At 44.4% G+C, this 18,236-nt stretch overlaps 1 protein-coding gene across 2 annotated transcripts in view; it reads right to left on the reverse strand.

The window, feature by feature from the left end:
- The window catches only part of LOC119431099 (ATP-binding cassette sub-family C member 2-like), a 178,854-nt gene that overhangs the window by 15,788 nt on the left and 144,830 nt on the right, over window positions 1-18,236 (reverse strand). Inside the window, exons 4-14 of one of the 2 annotated variants that reach the window (XM_037698577.2) lie at window positions 17,807-17,947; window positions 15,490-15,624; window positions 13,499-13,560; window positions 11,427-11,543; window positions 10,390-10,521; window positions 8,721-8,883; window positions 5,932-6,189; window positions 5,013-5,216; window positions 3,410-3,556; window positions 2,384-2,474; window positions 752-954 (exon numbers count right to left, since the gene is read on the reverse strand). In XM_037698577.2, coding sequence (XP_037554505.1) covers window positions 752-954; window positions 2,384-2,474; window positions 3,410-3,556; window positions 5,013-5,216; window positions 5,932-6,189; window positions 8,721-8,883; window positions 10,390-10,521; window positions 11,427-11,543; window positions 13,499-13,560; window positions 15,490-15,624; window positions 17,807-17,947 — 1,653 coding nt within the window. The remainder of the gene's footprint in view (window positions 1-751; window positions 955-2,383; window positions 2,475-3,409; window positions 3,557-5,012; window positions 5,217-5,931; window positions 6,190-8,720; window positions 8,884-10,389; window positions 10,522-11,426; window positions 11,544-13,498; window positions 13,561-15,489; window positions 15,625-17,806; window positions 17,948-18,236) is intronic. The other variant, XM_049657787.1, reaches the window with a different exon arrangement.

Raw genomic sequence — 18,236 nt, forward strand, 5'->3', positions numbered from 1 at the left:
TACATGCAGTGAAAATAAAGGTGACCAAGCAATGAAGTATAGCGGGGGTGCCATATATTATTCGCCATTTGACATCCCTTTCTTCGTCACCTGTGATGGCTAGCAGCTAGTGATGCCAAATAAACACCAAATAAACACCAAATAAAGTTTTATACTGCTACTAGTGATGCGAAACTAACGGTAAATTGGCTATTGATAGTACCTATAGTTTTTCTTTTTTGAAAATATTGATAGCGTAAAAGTGGTTAGCGATACTATTGCGACAGTTCTTTTTTGACAGCGTGATCTACAGTTTTGCAATTCTTGGCTAACTAATAATATTACCAAATAATTTACCAATAGCACACCCTCAGTAACGCTCAATTCGAGCAGTCTGGAAATATCGCCAAGTTTATGCTGAAGTGTTTGCGTGTGGTAGGCCCGGTGATTCTATATTATCAATATTGTACTACCCGTGCATTAGTGATGATAGTGCGCACGATGGTACTATCGACATCAATACCACGCTTTCGATACTACTATCTATAGTATATCGATGGTGCTATAGTCGATAGATTTGCATCACTACTTGCAGCCCATCGGTAGGTTGAAGAACCTTCTAGCTTACGTACGTTCGGCGCAGTGCATGCTCTGGAGGAATATTTTACTTACATTTTCATTATGAAGATAATTATGTGTATACGATGGCAAACTTTCGCTCACACAAAACCATGAAAACTTGTTGCGCCTGCTTCAATGCCGTCTCACATACCGTGCACGTGATTTTGCCTTTGATGCGGTGCATATCTCCCAGTATTGCGGCTAGCAGCGATGACTTGCCGCTGCCGACGAAACCGACGATACCAATGAGGGATCCGGGCTCGACGTTCAGGGTGATGTCGTTAAGATGAGCTTCCGTTTGGTCATCGTCGAGCTTGCCCCACGAAAAGGAGCATCTCTGCATCGTCACGGTACCTGGGTAAGCAGAATAATAAGCTGACGGTTGTCACGTGATCCTGAGACGCATTCCTATTGCCCAATAATACTGGTTCTAATCAAGATAAACTGTACATTAACGTATAACTTAAAAGAGAAATTATGTAAGCATGCAGTCGCCTATATATTTGCAGCATATATATCTGTTACATATAATATATATTTCAAGTTTGAAGTTTACTTCAGGGAACTAGGAAAAAAAACCTATACAGTTTCCTAGTACAAATAATACCCTATCTATTTGCTAGATATGAATATTGTGACACAGCAGTTATCACGACGTTTATTACGCGTTGGAGACGCGGTGAACCGACCACGCCCAAAGCGCAGATCGCACTCAAGACAAAGCCCCACAAGCGATGATGAAGAAGGACCCCATGCGAACCGCACGTGATGATGATCATGTACAGCTGACAAAGAATAGCTTAATAAATGCCCACAATATCTTCACATATTTTTACACATTTCGCACGTATATTTACTGCGAAATTGCAGTGAATACTACGGCATGTTATTGCCGTGCTATGGAGTAAATTTTTGAATGTATCCATTTTTCTACAGGCATTATTGCTGTATATATGACGGTATGTTATGGCGACGCCGGGGAAGGAAATTAACGAATGCCTTGTATTTCTTTACGGTAAGTAATTCGGCAGCTTCTGCTGCTCGGAAACGCCCACTGAAAACAACGCTTTTATTGCGAGAGCAATAATTCGGACACACTAAGCGCGTTCGCGCCGTCGGCGTTGGTGCCGCCGCCACCGTGGTGTCCCGGCATTGACGCGCATGCGAGGCCCGCGCGTGGACTTCCGGAGAGGCGCAATGGCTTTAACGTGTTGCTCTCGTAGTTCTCGCTTGTTCGTGACAGCGCGAGACACTTCGTTTTCGCAAAAATGACGGCTGCTGCGCCGTAATCTGGCTAGGAATCCGGCTAGCACGTTTGGATTGGCTTGGCTGTAGACAGCAAGTGCTGTCGACAGCAAGGTTTACGCGCGTTTTGGTATGTGGGCAATCCCACGTACTAAAAGCCCCGCTTGACACGGGCTGCCCACGCTCAGCAAAGCGCTTGCGTGCTGCGTACGTATCTTCAACTCTCTGTGTGAAGATACGTGTGAAACACCGTGTGAAACACCGTGTGAAACACCGTGTGAAGAGGTCGATCGCAACGATGAACCTTGCTATCATTGCCAATGTTCCGCCTTCGGGCGAAACTAATTTCTTTGATTACTGTGGTGACTCTAATGGGCACGCAACATTAATTACTCGAAAGGCCAAAGGCGGTTTTCTTCTTTCTGAAACGCCAGCGTTTAATGAAAATTATCTTGGAACGTAGCGCTTGAAATGCACCTCACATACAGTTCAATCTGTCACCACATTTCTGCATGGTGCGACTTATTCAACGTGTTACCTTTCCTCGTTGGCAAATAGCTGCTGGAGTTGACGTTTTCTTGTTCTTCTGCCGTACAAAAGTCCGCAATTCGCTTGAGGGCCAATGAACCCTAAGAAAATGAGAAAGAAAACATATACGTACTTCCATATCGAGCATGTGACGTTCGATATAATCGTTAAGATAGTTTTTCGTCTTACACTTTGGCTAAATAGATCATTTGCATGGCCTATAAATTCTGATTTATTTAGCTAATTATCTTACGATTCTTAACAAAGATAAAACCAATTGGAAATCTGGTTAACTCTGGTTAACGAATATTCTGGTTACCTCCATAACCTCCGCCCTGTAAATTCTCCTTCTATACACCTGAAGTGCAGACAGAACTTTCTATGATGCCAACAACTGTCCGTTATGAAAAGTATTCTCGATTTCGCAGAACATTACATGGCAGAGTACTATAAGGACAAGTGCTACTTACGAACTATTTTGTTCTTTGTTTTAGTTTTAACGTCAGGCATATAAATCAAATATCTACCCCACCGTTCCAAAGGTTGCTCCAGCAGCCTCCTAGAGGCTGCCGGAACAACATTGGAATGATGTGGTAGGTGGCGTGTACACACGACGCCTGAAAGGAGCATTGTTTACCTGGTCCATTTTTATTGCAAAAGAATCGCACTTAATAGCGCTGTTCTTTGTTTCTTGGCCTGGTGTTATTAAACGGGCCTCCATACTTCCCATAATTTTGCGGATGCCATGGCTTCTTTCCCGATCAAGTTATCATTCTGCCTATCATACACCTATTTTCATTTCATCGCTCGTTGCGATGTCCGCGGTATATTTTCAGGTTTTTCTTTCAGTTTCCGAGGTTCGGTCCTCTAGAGAGAGAGAGAGAGAGAGAGAAACGTGGTGGGAAAGGCAGGGAGGTTAACTCGAAAAGATTCTCGTTTGCTACCCTGCACTGGGGTAAGGGGAAGGGGAAATGAAAGGCCTTTCGGTCCTCTAAGTTAGTCACGTGCACGTACGGAGAGATAAGCAATTTATCACCTGGCTGAAATTCCTCAACGCCTGTCCGCAGCCGTTCATGCTCAGATCAGTCATGTAGAGGAGTGACACGCACGAGAAGGACAGCGCCGGGGTGAGCACCATGTCGGGTTTCAGCACGTAGAGCGTAGAGAACAGGATGATCATAAGCTGAAACGCAGGTCGAGAAGAAAGCAAGCAAATTTGGCAACAACAACGACAACAACCACAACACGCACGCACTTATACGAAGCCGGCAGACAATGAAGCCAAGGAAAACACAGGGTCAATTATTTGATAAGGTAAAGGGAAACGAAAGTGGACGAAAAAACAACTTGCTGCCGGCACCGCATCCACTGCCGCGGCCATGAGTAACGCTGGCTAACTCTGCCAAGGTCAGATCTTGTACAGATACGTAAATACCCAAGAGCATGGATGCGGAAACAGCCATCACCGTCGCTCAATTGGTAGAGCAACGCACGCGTAATGCGGAGGATGCGGGTACGACCCCCACTGCCGACAAGTCAGTTTTTCAGCGTTTTCCATTTCTTTTACGTTATCATTTCTACATTTAAATTAAGAAAAACAAAAACAAATAATTTCCCGTATGCTTTCCCTGGCTTCGTAAACAAAAATCGTTGCCCTCGGTTCCTCTTTGTTCCCGTTCATTACACAGACACACTGGTCGATACGGTTGGCTGAACCCCCAATGCGCGCAGAAGGAAGAAGCACACCGGTATATGATTGGACAGCCGATGATGCTAACGTGGTGAAACCTGCATGCATTCACTGCGCTACTTATTTGCTCAGGCTGGGTTATGAAAGCATTACGGCATGGTAAAACACACCGTAATTGGAAGTGTTTAAGATGAAGGGGAGGGGTCTGGAAGGTATTCGGAGTCCGACCGTGCAACTAGAGAACCAAGGATCGGCAACAGAAGACGAAAATTCTAACAACGTACAGTGATAGTTATTTAGGACTACAGTTCCCACTTTCACTTTTTTTCTTTTTTTACCTTACTTGGTGAGATCTGTGGTATGGAAGAATCTGTTGCTTGTGCCCGCAATTCAGAAAAAAAAGGGCGCTACTTCACGGTCTACAGAAGAGGTAACTTCCACACGCAGGCTTTCAGGATGTAGCGTTTCTGGAAGGTCCTGGAGTGATCAGGAAAAGAGTTCTATGCCTGTTGATTGTCTTTCGCCGATACACCGAGTTGCAAACACGTGGAGCATGAAACACTCGTGCGAAAAACGCGAGAGATTCTGAAGAGAAAAAACATTGCCGGCTAAGCGTACCAGACTAACCGCATCTGTTGCAACACTACTCCCATGACCAGGCAAAGTTTACTTTAGCAATGACACATGCCTTAATAGATCACTCTGAGCGCATTGTTTTTCAAGAAAAGAACACCGTGAGTTGCAATACTCTGCACACTGCCCCAGCGTGTTGTACGCTCAACGGTAGACCAGCACAAAACAGTGATTGCCAGCATACAATTCTGACATTATACAGTATAATGAGAGTGACAAAAACTTCCTCACAGGCCGACTTGATCAAGAAAAAAAAACACACACAATCTACGTAGATGCAAGCACAAACGTGTCCGCGGTGACAAGAGGCATTTACCACAGAGCTAGTGGAGTTGTAGATGCAGTCGAGAATGGCGTCCAGCAGGTTGACCCGGAGGAGCCACTTGAGCTCCACCTCTCTGGATCGGTGCACATTCTCCTGCAGGGCGTCTTCCCAGGCGTACATCTTCACCACGCGGATGGTGGACAGCAGGTCTGACGTCGCCTTAAGCCGCTCATCACGTGCTCGGATTGCCTTTTTCTGCAAGTTCAACGTAGCGACCGCCTGGTTTCGCTCGAATTCGAAAAATCCGCAGCAAAGGCATGCGAAAGGGAAACGCGCCACAACACAGAGTTCGTGCAAGTTACGGTCGCATTTAGCCATTAGAAGGATTCCTACGAAGATATTATCAATCTTTATAATAATAGAGTGCACACTCAAGGATTGAAACACATCTCGCAGTCATGCACAAGGACTCAAGATGTCATTCTTGAACAGTAGATGATTAATTAAATAATTAATTGTTGATTATTTGATTGATTGATCTAGCAAATCAGTTCTGCAGAAATCCGCAAAGAGTGGGACGAATTATGAAAGGAAAATTTTCATCCACCCCAAAAGTAGGCCAAAGATCATAAAAGAAACCTAGACTAGTTCCTTGAATAGAAAGCTTCGCAGTCGGAAAAATAATCCACTGTTGGTTTTCTCGGTAGCCTAGTGGTACTTTCCGGTAGATCAAAATTTTACCTTTTATTGATTGACTGACTGATTGATTGATTGATTTCTTCTAACGTCCCAAAGCAAACTATCACAAACGAAGAAGAGGGGCGCTCAGAGTAACTTCTAACTCAGGATGTGAAATTAGGAGTGCTTGTAGACAGCAGCGCCAATTCAAGTGAATTCACTTTCGCGAAATGTTTGGTCATTGATATGCAATTATTCGAAAGGTGCCCAGTCATGTAAAGGTAGCACTCACCCAGAAGAACTTCTGCAGAAACGAGCCGAAAAAAGGCAAGCCAAGCACCAGCAGGGCCCAGGCTGCCGTGCACAGCGACGGCACAAGACCGGCTCGCTCGGCAAGCATCCAGAAGAGGAGAGGGTACAGAAGCACTCCGAACAGGGGCACAGGAATGGCGAAGGCGCAACTAGAGAGCAGGGAGCAGTCGACACCCAGTAGGGAACTGATGTGTCCCGTCGGGTAGCGGGCCTTGCTGCCGGCTGACATGGTGGTCACCTGGAAGCATTGAGGAGGCTTCAGAGGTTCTGCACATAGACTCGCAAAATCCTGTTATCATCATTAGCCTATATTAACACGTTAGCGTTAAGGGCCCCGTGTCACAGGAAATCCGGCGTCGGCGCCTGCGTGGGCGTAAGCATCGGCGTCCGAGGCATCCGTGGCGGAGAAACTCATCCCGAACCACACCGACCACACAGGCCCTCCACCTGGCTCAAGGGATTAGTGAACAAAAATTGAGTTTCTCAATTTAAAATTTAAAAAATGGTAAAGTAAGACTTAACTACAACCTACAGACATGATAGCGTCGGATTGTAATCTGAATATAGAAGAAAAAAGCCTGATAAGCAGCCAGGGATCTTTTAATGCTATTGCGTTCATTCTTAAAGTCGAGTCTTAAGCGTCCTCCAATTCTAATGGTGCGCGGCTCGGCTCAAGCAAGCAACGCTCACGCAACAATTTTAGACACGCACGCGCCTTGGGGCAACAGCAAACAATTAATAAAATAATAAAGAGAGGTCCTAGGGCCTTCATATTTTGATATAAGACGGCTTATATTGGCACTGGAAAACTACCTTCTCAGCAATGCATTGGTGTTTAAAAGTGAAGCTGACTTTAAGGGGATCGGTGTAAGCTTGGTCTTTGTAAGCTGGCTTTTGCACGTTGTGTGTTGCAGTGAAGCCTACTCAAAGAAAAATGCGATGTGAACGGTGCCGGATAACGCTATCGCGTTCCACTCTTAAAGGCGAAGCGTAAGCATCCGCCAAAATTCTTCATGTCCACTGCCGGACGAAGGCCGCTCGCAATCTCCGATTACCCCTGTCTTGCGCTGGCTGATTCCAACTTGCGCCTGCAAATTTCCTAACTTCATCACCCCACCTAGTTTTCTGCCGTCCTAGACTGCGGTTTCCTTCTCTTGGTACGCATTCGTTTACTGTAATGGTGCACCGGTTATCCATCTTACGCATTACATGGCCTGCCCAGCTCCTGTTTTTTTCTCTTAATATCAATTAAGATGTCCTGTTATAAGCGGTTAGGGTGAGAATCCTGTTATAAGCTGGCTATTTTTCCTATCGTGAGCGGCGGGGTCGAGCCCCAGACAACGCACAGACATCCTAAGGATGTTTGATGGACGTCCTTGTAAGGATGTTGAGGAGATCCTAGAGATGTTCACAAAACGTCCTAACTAATCCAGAAAGCCTCCCATGTGAAACACCGAAAGGTGGCCCACGGAGGTCCCGGCCGGATCTTTTTCGGATGCTATCTGGATGGAGGATGGATGGAACAGGTCATGAGCAATCTGGCAAAATTTGCGTTACATTACTGCCAGGGAGGAAATGCGATATTTATAATATGTACAGGAGTAATTGGCCCTGAAGGTGTGCATAAACTGCATATGTTACCAATATATGATCCATCCGCGTTTCAGAATTAGTAACGAAAATAAAGGCAACGAAATAAATGCACAGCGTATTGGGCTGTTTTCTGCGCGTTTCCAACATGCTGCTGGTGAACTCTGCTAACACATTCCAATAACGTCCATTGTTCATTGTTGGGACTTCGCTGAATCCTACGTCCTATGGAAGCCCGCGGGACGTCTCTCATAGGACATCCCACATGGGATGTCAGGATATTTTTCGGACGTCGCGGGATGTTGTGCGTTGTCTGGGGCCCTAGGGGAAGGACACAGGACGAGCGTTATCTATCACCAGAAACCGCTCGTCGTGTGTGCTTACTTAAGTCTCGTGCGTTTGCAGGCTGCTCACAATGAATGATTTCCATATGGTTCGCTTCGCCATTCTTCAACAGTCCATTGACATTTGCTTTGCTTAACAAATTGAAAGTAGCCCCTCCTGAGCTTTCAGTCATCGGGTCAATTCTCAGCCGGGGTGGCCGCACTTTGATGAGGCGGAGTCTGAAAACGCCCTCTACTTGTAGATTCACGCATTTATTTGCTAAAAAAGCTCAGCTGGCTAAGATTATCGCTACCACTGCCACGGAACATTGTTATGTTTTGGCGACACACTCAAAGGAATAAAATCTTGAAGGCATGTAGCGATTCCTCTCGCTCCGATTATATTACTTTCTTGTTAACCACCGCTGACGACCGGCTGATTCAAAAAATGGCAGAGACGCCACTCGGACTGGGAAAATAATTGGAATAGAATTCTAACTTTATGCTATCCAAGTATGCCAGAACTGATTCCTTGTGAGATATAACCGGATTAATTCACTGGCCATAAAAGGCTGAACCAACCAGACATTATTGCTTGGCTCTGGAAAGTAGATTCTGTCGGTTAGCGCATCGGTCGCTCTTCCAACTGCAGCCAAGCAAGAGGCACCAGTGCAGTTCGACCTTCTGGGTAAATCGCGCAACTGTTAAAAAGCAAGATATCATCGTGTTATCCCTGCATGAGATCTGTTCCGAGGCCACTGACTCGTACCTTGGCGGGTAAATGCTCACCCGGTTAGACAGCCGGGCTAAGCGGCAGCACATTAAAGTGCTGAGAACTATTAGCATAGAATTGTACCTTCTTGAATATAATCCCTTGAAGCATGGAACGAATCCTGACACCAAACGTGTGCAGTATGTCCATTTGGTAGCAGGAGATCAGAAGCTCAAACGTAGTGGCCGCAGCGAAGAGTAGCACTGCAGACATCATACTGACTTGATCACGGCTGTTTATCAGCAACCTGTCATGTAAAAGCAAACCAAGCGTGTGGAGAATAACTCATACTGTAGACACTAGCATTATTTTATAAAATTTCAGACACAGGCTGTGGTAAAAACGAGAAAAGTTTGGTTGACAGTGAACTTGCGCTAATTGTGTCTTTTGCGCGTTGTGTTAGTTGCGAATAGCGCAGAGCTGAAGTATTCATTAAAAAGATAATAAACTTTATTTTCTAAAACCATGACAAAGAACTGAATACTTTACAATTCAGACAAGCAAAATGTCTTCCTTGATTTCTTCACTACGCGACAACTTGAGCGCAGTAAGCAGAACTCGTAGAAGCGTGTGAAAAAAAAAGTGATAGCGTGATTATCACAGATCGAATATAAACAAAAGAAATGATCGGACATAAATGCTTTAAGCCAGCTGTGTTCACCAAATAATATCTGGATGAGGTGGCAAATCAAACGGAAGGGCAAGCTCACTATGGGCATAGAAAACCTTGCGCTTCACCTTGATCATAACGTAATCGTTTAGAGGCTTTAGCGTGCGCTTGAGTACGTTTTAAGTAGAAATTTTAAGAAAGTCGCCAGCACCTGTGTTCTGCCGAACTCTCATAATACCAGAATGGTTGCAAGCTATCAAGCGTCGCGCTCTCGATCATACAAGAGTAGCTGATTTGTAACAGCTTCTTCTTAGTTAAATGTCAAGTGTTACCAATATTTGTTCAAGTTTGCACGCTTTCGCGCACTCACGGCAGTAAAGTTGGGGTGTTGGTACATGACGAAAGAGCAATAGATCAAGCCGAGGAAGACAGACGAGGCGTCACACAAATATGCTAACTTCCAACGCATTCTTTGTCGCCGAAACAAATGAGGCTCACAGCAAGATGGAGGCTTGCAGTGGTGAACCGTGCTAGAACAAGGAATGTCGCTCACGTCAACGTTTCTACAGGGGAGGCGTCCTTGTCAGGACGGTAAGTGACGAAGACAGGCTCCCTTGTCGACGAGACACTAGAGCACCTTCTGTGTCACTGCCCGACCTTTGACGTTCAACGATGTGCCCTCCAAGCTATGCTCAGGGATTCGATAATAGCGCTCACGGAGGAAAAGATCCTAGGACCATGGCGTATGTATTCTTGCATGCACAAGGCCACAAAATACCTTCTGCAGTTCTTGAAAGCGACTGGACTATACGAGCGCTTGTAACAGCGGCCGTTCCTCTGCGAAGGTGTTAACAATGGCTGACTCTTCATTATATTCTTCTCTTTGCAACTCCTCCATTCTCCGCCCTTAACCAACCCCAATTCAAAGTGTAGGGTGGTTGACCGGGCACGCGCTTGGTTAACGTCCCTGCCTTTTCCTCTTCGTTTCTCCCCCGCGTTCTATATCTTGTCGAAACATTGGCTTGAGCGACATTCCATGTCCTACCATTGTTAATCTATTTGTCACCAAGAGCCTTTCTTTTTCTCAACTGATTTATTCTCATATAGAATCTTTTCATTACAAATGATTTATGAAGGACTTACTCTAGAGCTGGTATTCTAGCATAAATGCAGCCGTAGTAGGCCGCTGTGACCAGGAAAATTCGCACTGTGTCCACCCATAACACCTTGCACAATAGGATCACGAATGTCGACCGGCGTCCGGGAGGAATTCGTCTGCAGAAAAAAAAATTACATTTGCATTTGGATTTAGAGCAAACAATTTGTTACAGTTATGTAGCAATGGTTGCGATTCGAAGTACTGATGCTCGAGTGCTGACGCTCGATGTTTCGGATTATTCCAATTATATGAAGTTCCTTAACGCACGCCTAAATCTATGCATACGAACTCCTTTTAATGCCAATAACTTTCTTTGGCTCTTTCGGACGATTTTGTGCTTGGTCGGAAACGTTCGCTCTCTCTCTCGTTCGCTCACACATTCGTTGGTTCGGGCTACTTCGCTTACATTGAGAATCATCGTTAATGTTTCTGCCGAATTTTTTACATACTACACATACAACGCAGTGCGCCTGACGAAATTTTGTGTGTTTGTGCGTGCATGTGTGTGCGCGCGTGTGTGTTTTAGGGGGGTGTCGTGCGTGCATGCATGCATTTTGCAAAGTGTTTCAGCAAGCAATGCGCTCTGTAAAAATATCCTCGAGTGCATGAGTGATTGATTGATTGAATATTTGATTAATTGCGTTTCATGTCGCAAAACTAGCACAGAGGCTTTAAGATATGTGTTAGTGCACAGCTCAGGGTTTATTTTAACACCTGGGGTTCTTAATGAAAATGTATCCGGAGCTCGGCAGAGGAGCATTATTGTACAGCGCCTCCAGCAACGGAAAGTGACAGTCACTCAGAAAACGCGGTGGGTATTTCACAAGGCATCCACATGTGCATTTGTTGTTAGCTTTAAGCCGACGACATTATCTCGCAAAATAACAACGGTTAGATGTATCCGAGCTTCACATGAAAAGTCGGTTTCACTGTCGGCAGCTGCAGCAACAACAAAAAACAACAGCAACTGCAACAACTACTTCAAAAACAAATAAGGCGGTAGAAAACGTGTGCAACTCACTTTGTCGAGAGTTTGGCAATGAGTATTGTAACGAGGTTCTTGCACCGCATTCCTCTTCGCACAATAGGAAGCCGCACCGAAGCGGATGCACCCCTCCTCAAGGTGTCCTTGAAAAGCCTGCAGTGTGCGGTTAGAAACAACAGACGCAAGCATTTGCATGAGACGTTACCGTGACACGTAATACGATATGTCGACCTGTGTATCTGCTGTCTTATACAACCGACTAAACCACGGCAGGTTATCGTGACTGCATCACAATATGGAAGAAGCCAGACGAGCTGAGACCGCCTTCCTTCGATATTAAGCCACCGATTCGTCACATCATGGTCCCATCTTACACTGAGGACAAACAGCCGACATCAGCTGATTTTTTTGACGCTACTATAGCGGTATAGACAAGCGATGCCGAGCGGGGTAAGTATTTTGCTTGCGCCGCCTCCCGTCGGCGTCGCCGCCGCTGGAAGGCGGCCATGAAAAGTTCGGAGCTGGAAGACCAGCTCTGGGCCGTCCGGCAAGCCGAAGATGCCGCCCGAGTCCAAGGACTTCGAGCCGACACCTGAGGCCACTAAAAGCAAAGTGCCGGCACTTTAAATAAAGTTTATGTCTTCTTCTTCTTCTTCTTCTTCTTCTTCTTCTTCTTCTTCTTCTTCTTCTTCTTCTTCTTCTTCTTCTTCTTCTTCTTCTTCTTCTTCTTCTTCTTCCACCTAACAGATGGCGCCACAGCAGTAGCATCCGTGTGCGATTCATTCTTGATTCATTCATTCAATATATTGATAAATCACAAGAGATGGTTACAGACTATCGGGACCGATAGCCTACATTGGCTAGTGATGCGTCCAGTGACGAATACGTCGAACAGTTTAGCAGTGCAAATATATATGTACTATACAAATAATAAACTCCGGTAAAAAATATAACAAAACATTCCCATAATCACATAATTACAACATATAACAGGTAACTAACTAGAATACACTGACGACAGCAAGTGGAAAAGACAGTTTGCAGATCTTGATATTGCAAATAAAATATTTTGGCACTATATTTATACCTGCGAAGGGAAATGCTCTAAAGGATAAATTCTACACTGTATCATTAATTTGATTCGACGTCCTAGCCCGATACTCTATGACGAAAAGCTCAAATAATAATTGCTCACTTGCTATGTCCAGCACGGTTCCGCTGAGAATCGGCGTGTGCGCAGAGGGCAGAGAGTGTCAAGCCAGATTTAACGTCACTAATTTGTAGACGCAGAAAACACTTGAGGAACGTGCTTACATTTTTAGTCTTTAGCCGTTGATCAATCCTACTCATTAGGAAGGAGGGGATGGAAACAGAAATTAAAAAGAATGCTTAGGACAGGACCACATGACAGATCAAAAGAAGAAAGTTTAAACGACGGAGCACGGCAGTAGGAACAAAAATAAAAAAAAAGGAAAACGGCCGACCACCACCGGAGGTTGCTATAATTATAAAAGCTTACAAAAACGAAAGAGAAAAAAAAACTCCAAGTCCACATCACTGCAAACAGGCAGCCATGTCAGTTTCTTGAGAAAAAGTAACGTGAAGGAAGTGCTTCCTTGGATGGAAGTTGCGAGCCTGCTTCTTCTCGTATTCCCCTCTCTCTCAATTGTAGATACGTCTTCAAACAAAATGATGATGATGATGATGATGATGATGATGATTAAAACAATAATTACAGTTGGAAAGTAACTTTAAATATTTACAAAGGGCCGCTACTTCACAAGTCATTTAACGTTACACAAAATTTGACACGAACATCAATAACAGCGTTAGTTCAGAGTGAAACCTTAGAGGACCCAAGAATGCGCAGCAATTTGAGCTGATACTTGCTTTCAGTTTTCGCACAAATCCCTATAGTCTGGAGGACTTTGCACGAAGGCCGTCATAAACTTTGAGAAGACTGTCTGCGACCTGACGAAGAGCACGTGACCACATGACACAACCGCACAGAGCTTGCACGAAGACCACAACACCAGAAAAGTATCACCTCGTGTTTCACGACAAAGACGGATTTTAGGCGTATTAAAATAGATATTTCAAAGACTCACGGAAATAGAACTGCGCATGTCTGTCGAGCAAGTACTGATGATGTGTCTTCGTCTTTCAATTGCTGGAAGAACGAAACACAAAGATAACAACTTAATCTAAAGAAACGTCACTCATGCGATGTTATTATTAGACCATTCGGGATGCAGCTACAAATTAGTAAAGTCACAGAGCAGTAGCTGAAATGTATACAGGACGCTGGGCTACAGGCAAACTCCGATTTTACAAAATTCCCATTCAAGAGAAGTTATTTCAAACCCCCTACATGCATTCTTAAAGTTCAATGCCTCAAAAACCTGGAACGACAACGTGAAATCAATGCCCCATTCGATTGCACAAAGTTTTTGGAGATAATATGCATAAAATGAGAGTATACTGGCTTATAATTTAGGTAAGAGGCACTTTGTCGCTTTTATGAGGTAACACACGGCGTGCTCAACGGGCTTGCATTCTGCGATAAATCAGACAAATTCATTTTTTTTTTGCGCTTGTGTAAATAACAGGTTATCCGCACAAGTGTTCTGATAGTTTCGATATAACGAAGACCTCGATTTAACATAATAGTTTTAAGCATGTGTGCGCGAATATTTCAAAATTTCAAGTAACGCATCGAATAGTGCGCATTCGCAAATGCGAATATTTTTCAAATAGTTTTCGAATAGTCACATTGTCAGCTGAGCATGATTGCACTGAAGCAAGAAATAAATTTCAACTGTGTCGCAGTGGATATAATGAACGGGAAGTTGCGTAGAGCACACGACGTCGTTCAAGAAGCCAGTATATTCCAGTTATAAACCACAATCGCTCATGTTCAAATTTTGCTCAGACATTACATTTGAGAATAGGCATGATTTGGCCCTATTTATCGATGCAGCAAGTGCGTTTTCGATTGACTGAACCTGCATAGAATTGATTGCACCCATATTCTATAATATAGTGGCACCATTTGCAGCTATAGAAATTTCAATAGTGTTTTCCTGATTATGAAATCGCAGCAATCGACGTCTACTTCAGTTTTATTCTCGAAGGTATACAAAGATGCTAATGGGCTGACAAAACTGCCTTTAAAACTTTCATTCTGGTAATTCACGACCAGCCATACTCCGTAGAATTTTGCTTATTTGATTGCAATGCAGCATTCGAGCTTTTCATAAAGCGTTCTTCACAATTGCCACTATAATGAGAGAAATTTGCTAATGTGGCGGATGGTGGGATGTCAACAATGTTTTACAATAATAGTGTAAAAGGGTGCTCCTTATACGGAAGATGTTCGAAAGATATTCGAAAAATATTAGATTCCATTCGATTGGTTCTTGTTACTATTCGATTCGGTCTCAAAAAAAGTTCTGATTTTTGTCTTCTTGGAAGGTAAGCTCACCTTCCTCCATGACCTACAGTCACGCTCCACCTCGCTGCCACCCACGCATCATGCCTTCACTATTATCTCTATATGTGCATACCGATAGCGCCGACAGTCAGAGACAAAATGGTGCCGTGCGTGCCTGACGCCCGCCTGTTCTGTCTGTCATCTGCAACATACGCGGGGGGGGGCATCGAAACTGTGATGCAGGATGTTCAGTTTACCTGCTACACCTCTGCTTTTAAAAAAATGACTTCTGCAGGTGAGCGGAGTTGGTTTTTCGGCACCTATAAAAAAAAGGTTAAGTCCTACACCAGCTACACTCGTTTAGCCAGTTTCGGGAAAAAAAGAGAAAAAGGCTTACTGTGTGTCTCCGTAATAGTGTGGCAGACTGTATGTGTAAACGCCTTTAATTTGGCTCAGGTTATTACTTCTTTGTCTTGTTTTTTTTTCATATCATTTCTACCCATCTTCCCTTTTCCCGTGCAGGGTAGCCAATCGTATATGGCTCTCCTCTGGTGGATATCGTCTGGTTAACCGTGTTACCTTTTGTTACGCTCTCTCTTTCTCTCGGTGCGACGTATCTTTTCTTTTTTTATAAATGATCCCCATAATTATGATGGAAGCACTTACCACAAATCGATTCGGCTTTTTGATGACCAAGTCTTGAATCTCGGATACTACAAAGTTTCCCAAGATGGTAGCGAGCACGACGAGGCTCACAATGACTGACATACTGTCCAGCTGAGTTGCTGACAGCGTTATATCCTAAGCACGAAAAACGGAAAGAAAAAAAAAAGAACGTACGATGAACAAAATTATGGATAAACTCAGTCCCACACTCATGTTTCGCTAAGAAACAAAATATGCTTTTTTTTCGCAGACGACGTTGATAGAGTATTGAGACATCATTAAAGATACGTAATTAGGGTAATAAAGGTAAGAAAACTCAACCTCAGCTCTGAAGATCTAGCCGGCGACTGCACAACGAGAACGCCGGGGATGAGGAAGAGGAGTGATGATACGCGTTAACGAAAAGTATTTTTTAAATTTATTGACAGAATATTTCTTACTGTACACTACCCAAGAAGGAAGGGCAAAACATGAAAACTTACATTGTAACGACTATAAAAAACCATGGACATTTACGTGCAAATACTTCTGTACGGATAATGTGTAAGATTGAATCACAATTACTAAAACTATAGGAGGTTATGCAGTGTTCTTGTAAAATATTGGGCACGCACGACATGTTCGGGCAACTGACCCAGTAGTTCTCCACTGTTCTTGGCAAATAATAATACATAAATACATTAGTTCTGGCGACATAAGATGTCAACACGTAGTCATGCCTTTGGATTGTTTTACGTGTGGTTAGAAGTTTTAAGTAATGTAAAGGCTAAATTTCCAATTTATTGTTGACTGAAGAATGCAAAAAAAGAAGGTAATTGGGTCTACTGTGCGTTTTCCTCAAGGAGATTTTACCACATTGGCCAACATCAGAATTGCAGTACAGTATGCACGGGTACACAACTCTGTGGCGTGGTATGACCAAAGTCGCGAGTCCAGCGCGGCTCCACACCAGAAGCCTGCAACGCCACTAGGCTCTGAATCCCAGCTAATCTTTAAGACAATATCTTTTCACGAAACTGGGCAAATGACGGGCCACGGTGAATAGCACACAGACGCACAGAACGCCTGAAATACCTCTTCTAGACTGCTGTGACAGCCCATACTGTTGCTGTCTGTCACACACATAAGTAAGTTCCTGCATATTAGTGGAATGTCACAACAATATTTTACATATTTCTCTATTTCTACCTCTGATTCATGTGTCTCTTATTTGACTTTCTTCGAGTTATCCGCTCTTTCTTTTTTAAAACCTCCTCGGTATGCTTCCAATGAACAGCCCTTGTCAAATGTATACGGGCTACATAGCCTGCGATCGCAAGGCTTAATATTTAAACCTCCCCAAAATAATTCCTGCGATGCGTAATAGGTTCCAACGCCCACGGGTAACAGAGCTCTCTGGAGGCCTGCAATGTCCGGAGATCTACGTGTACCGAACCACAAAGCTGAACAACAAGTATGGTGAGCCTGTGGATTAGGTCGCATACGTTTGACAATTTCTGTACATACGCGTACATTATCCTTTTTGTCTTTGCGTTTGCTATCATTCTGGCTCACATCCAGCTTTGGTAACCGACGAGAGTACACGACGTGACTTCTATTGTTTTTGCGCTAACACATGCATGAAGCAGCTGCTAGCGTTCTTTTCCGGAAATGCCTGAATATTTTATAATGCCACGTGCATTTTCCTATACCAGCTGCGAAGTGGCCCACGCAGAATCTCGTGCATCGATACAGGTACAAACGCTAATCAGTTGTCAGAAAGGTTTCGGCAGGCGCACCGCACTTGTTGGAATGCACGTTAAGCGACGCTTTCTTGAATCTGTTGGATTAAATGTTACGAAAAGAGGCACACAATGTGTGCAACTGTATTTTATGTGCAACCTATGTAACTTCAACAGCTGCGAGAGAGGCGATACCCTGCTACGTCTACCCGGCTAGGCATGGGACGCCAAACCCTGATAAATAGGCAACGAAGGTATAGTCCACGCGCTACCCCTTATTGGCAGTAATGCGACAGCATTATCAAGACTCCCCTGCCTCTGGGGTCGGCTCGCGTTATATAGCGCATTAAAACCTTTGCGAGAACACACAGGGATCTGGTGTGAGGATCGGCTCAACGAGTCACCGCGAATGATTGCAGCATCTGCATGATCGGCCCATTTGAGCATTACACGTCTACGAGGTCGGTCTTGTTAACTCAGCGAGAAACTAAACACTGACCAACCCCCTCGAAACCATCTTCAGGTAGGGAAACGAAGGTTCGCTTAAACATGTGTGAGCGTTTCTCTTCGTTTCTCGCGACCACGTGCTTGCGTACCTGCAGTTGTACCGCGGCCGTACACTGGCAGTAGACGTCCAGCACGCAGGCTGTGGACAGCAGACCCAGCAGAGTAGCTGAGAACCCTGACGGTGGAAGGCACTGTCGCCAACGCCGCCACAGCAGGAGTGTCAGGAATGCCTGCAGCGTTGTTCACAACAGATTGATGCATACAACTAAGACCTGTATCGTTGGGTATACTCGTACGTTTAGCTCGCAAAAAAAAAAAGAAAACATGCGTGAACATTCTTTTGCTTTTTGACCACATGTTTTGTAATACGTCCTATTAGGGTTAAACAAATGCATGCTGCCCTTTATGAAGAACTTGCGCAAGTGGCTTCAGTTGGTGGGACAAGGAACGTCGTTCCTTGATATGAGACTATACTGGCATACTGTCAATTTGTCACTGGCGAGATGGCTCGCAAGCAAT

Source organism: Dermacentor silvarum, chromosome 10, assembly GCF_013339745.2.
Source record: "Dermacentor silvarum isolate Dsil-2018 chromosome 10, BIME_Dsil_1.4, whole genome shotgun sequence".
NCBI classification, from domain to species: Eukaryota; Metazoa; Arthropoda; class Arachnida; order Ixodida; family Ixodidae; genus Dermacentor; species Dermacentor silvarum.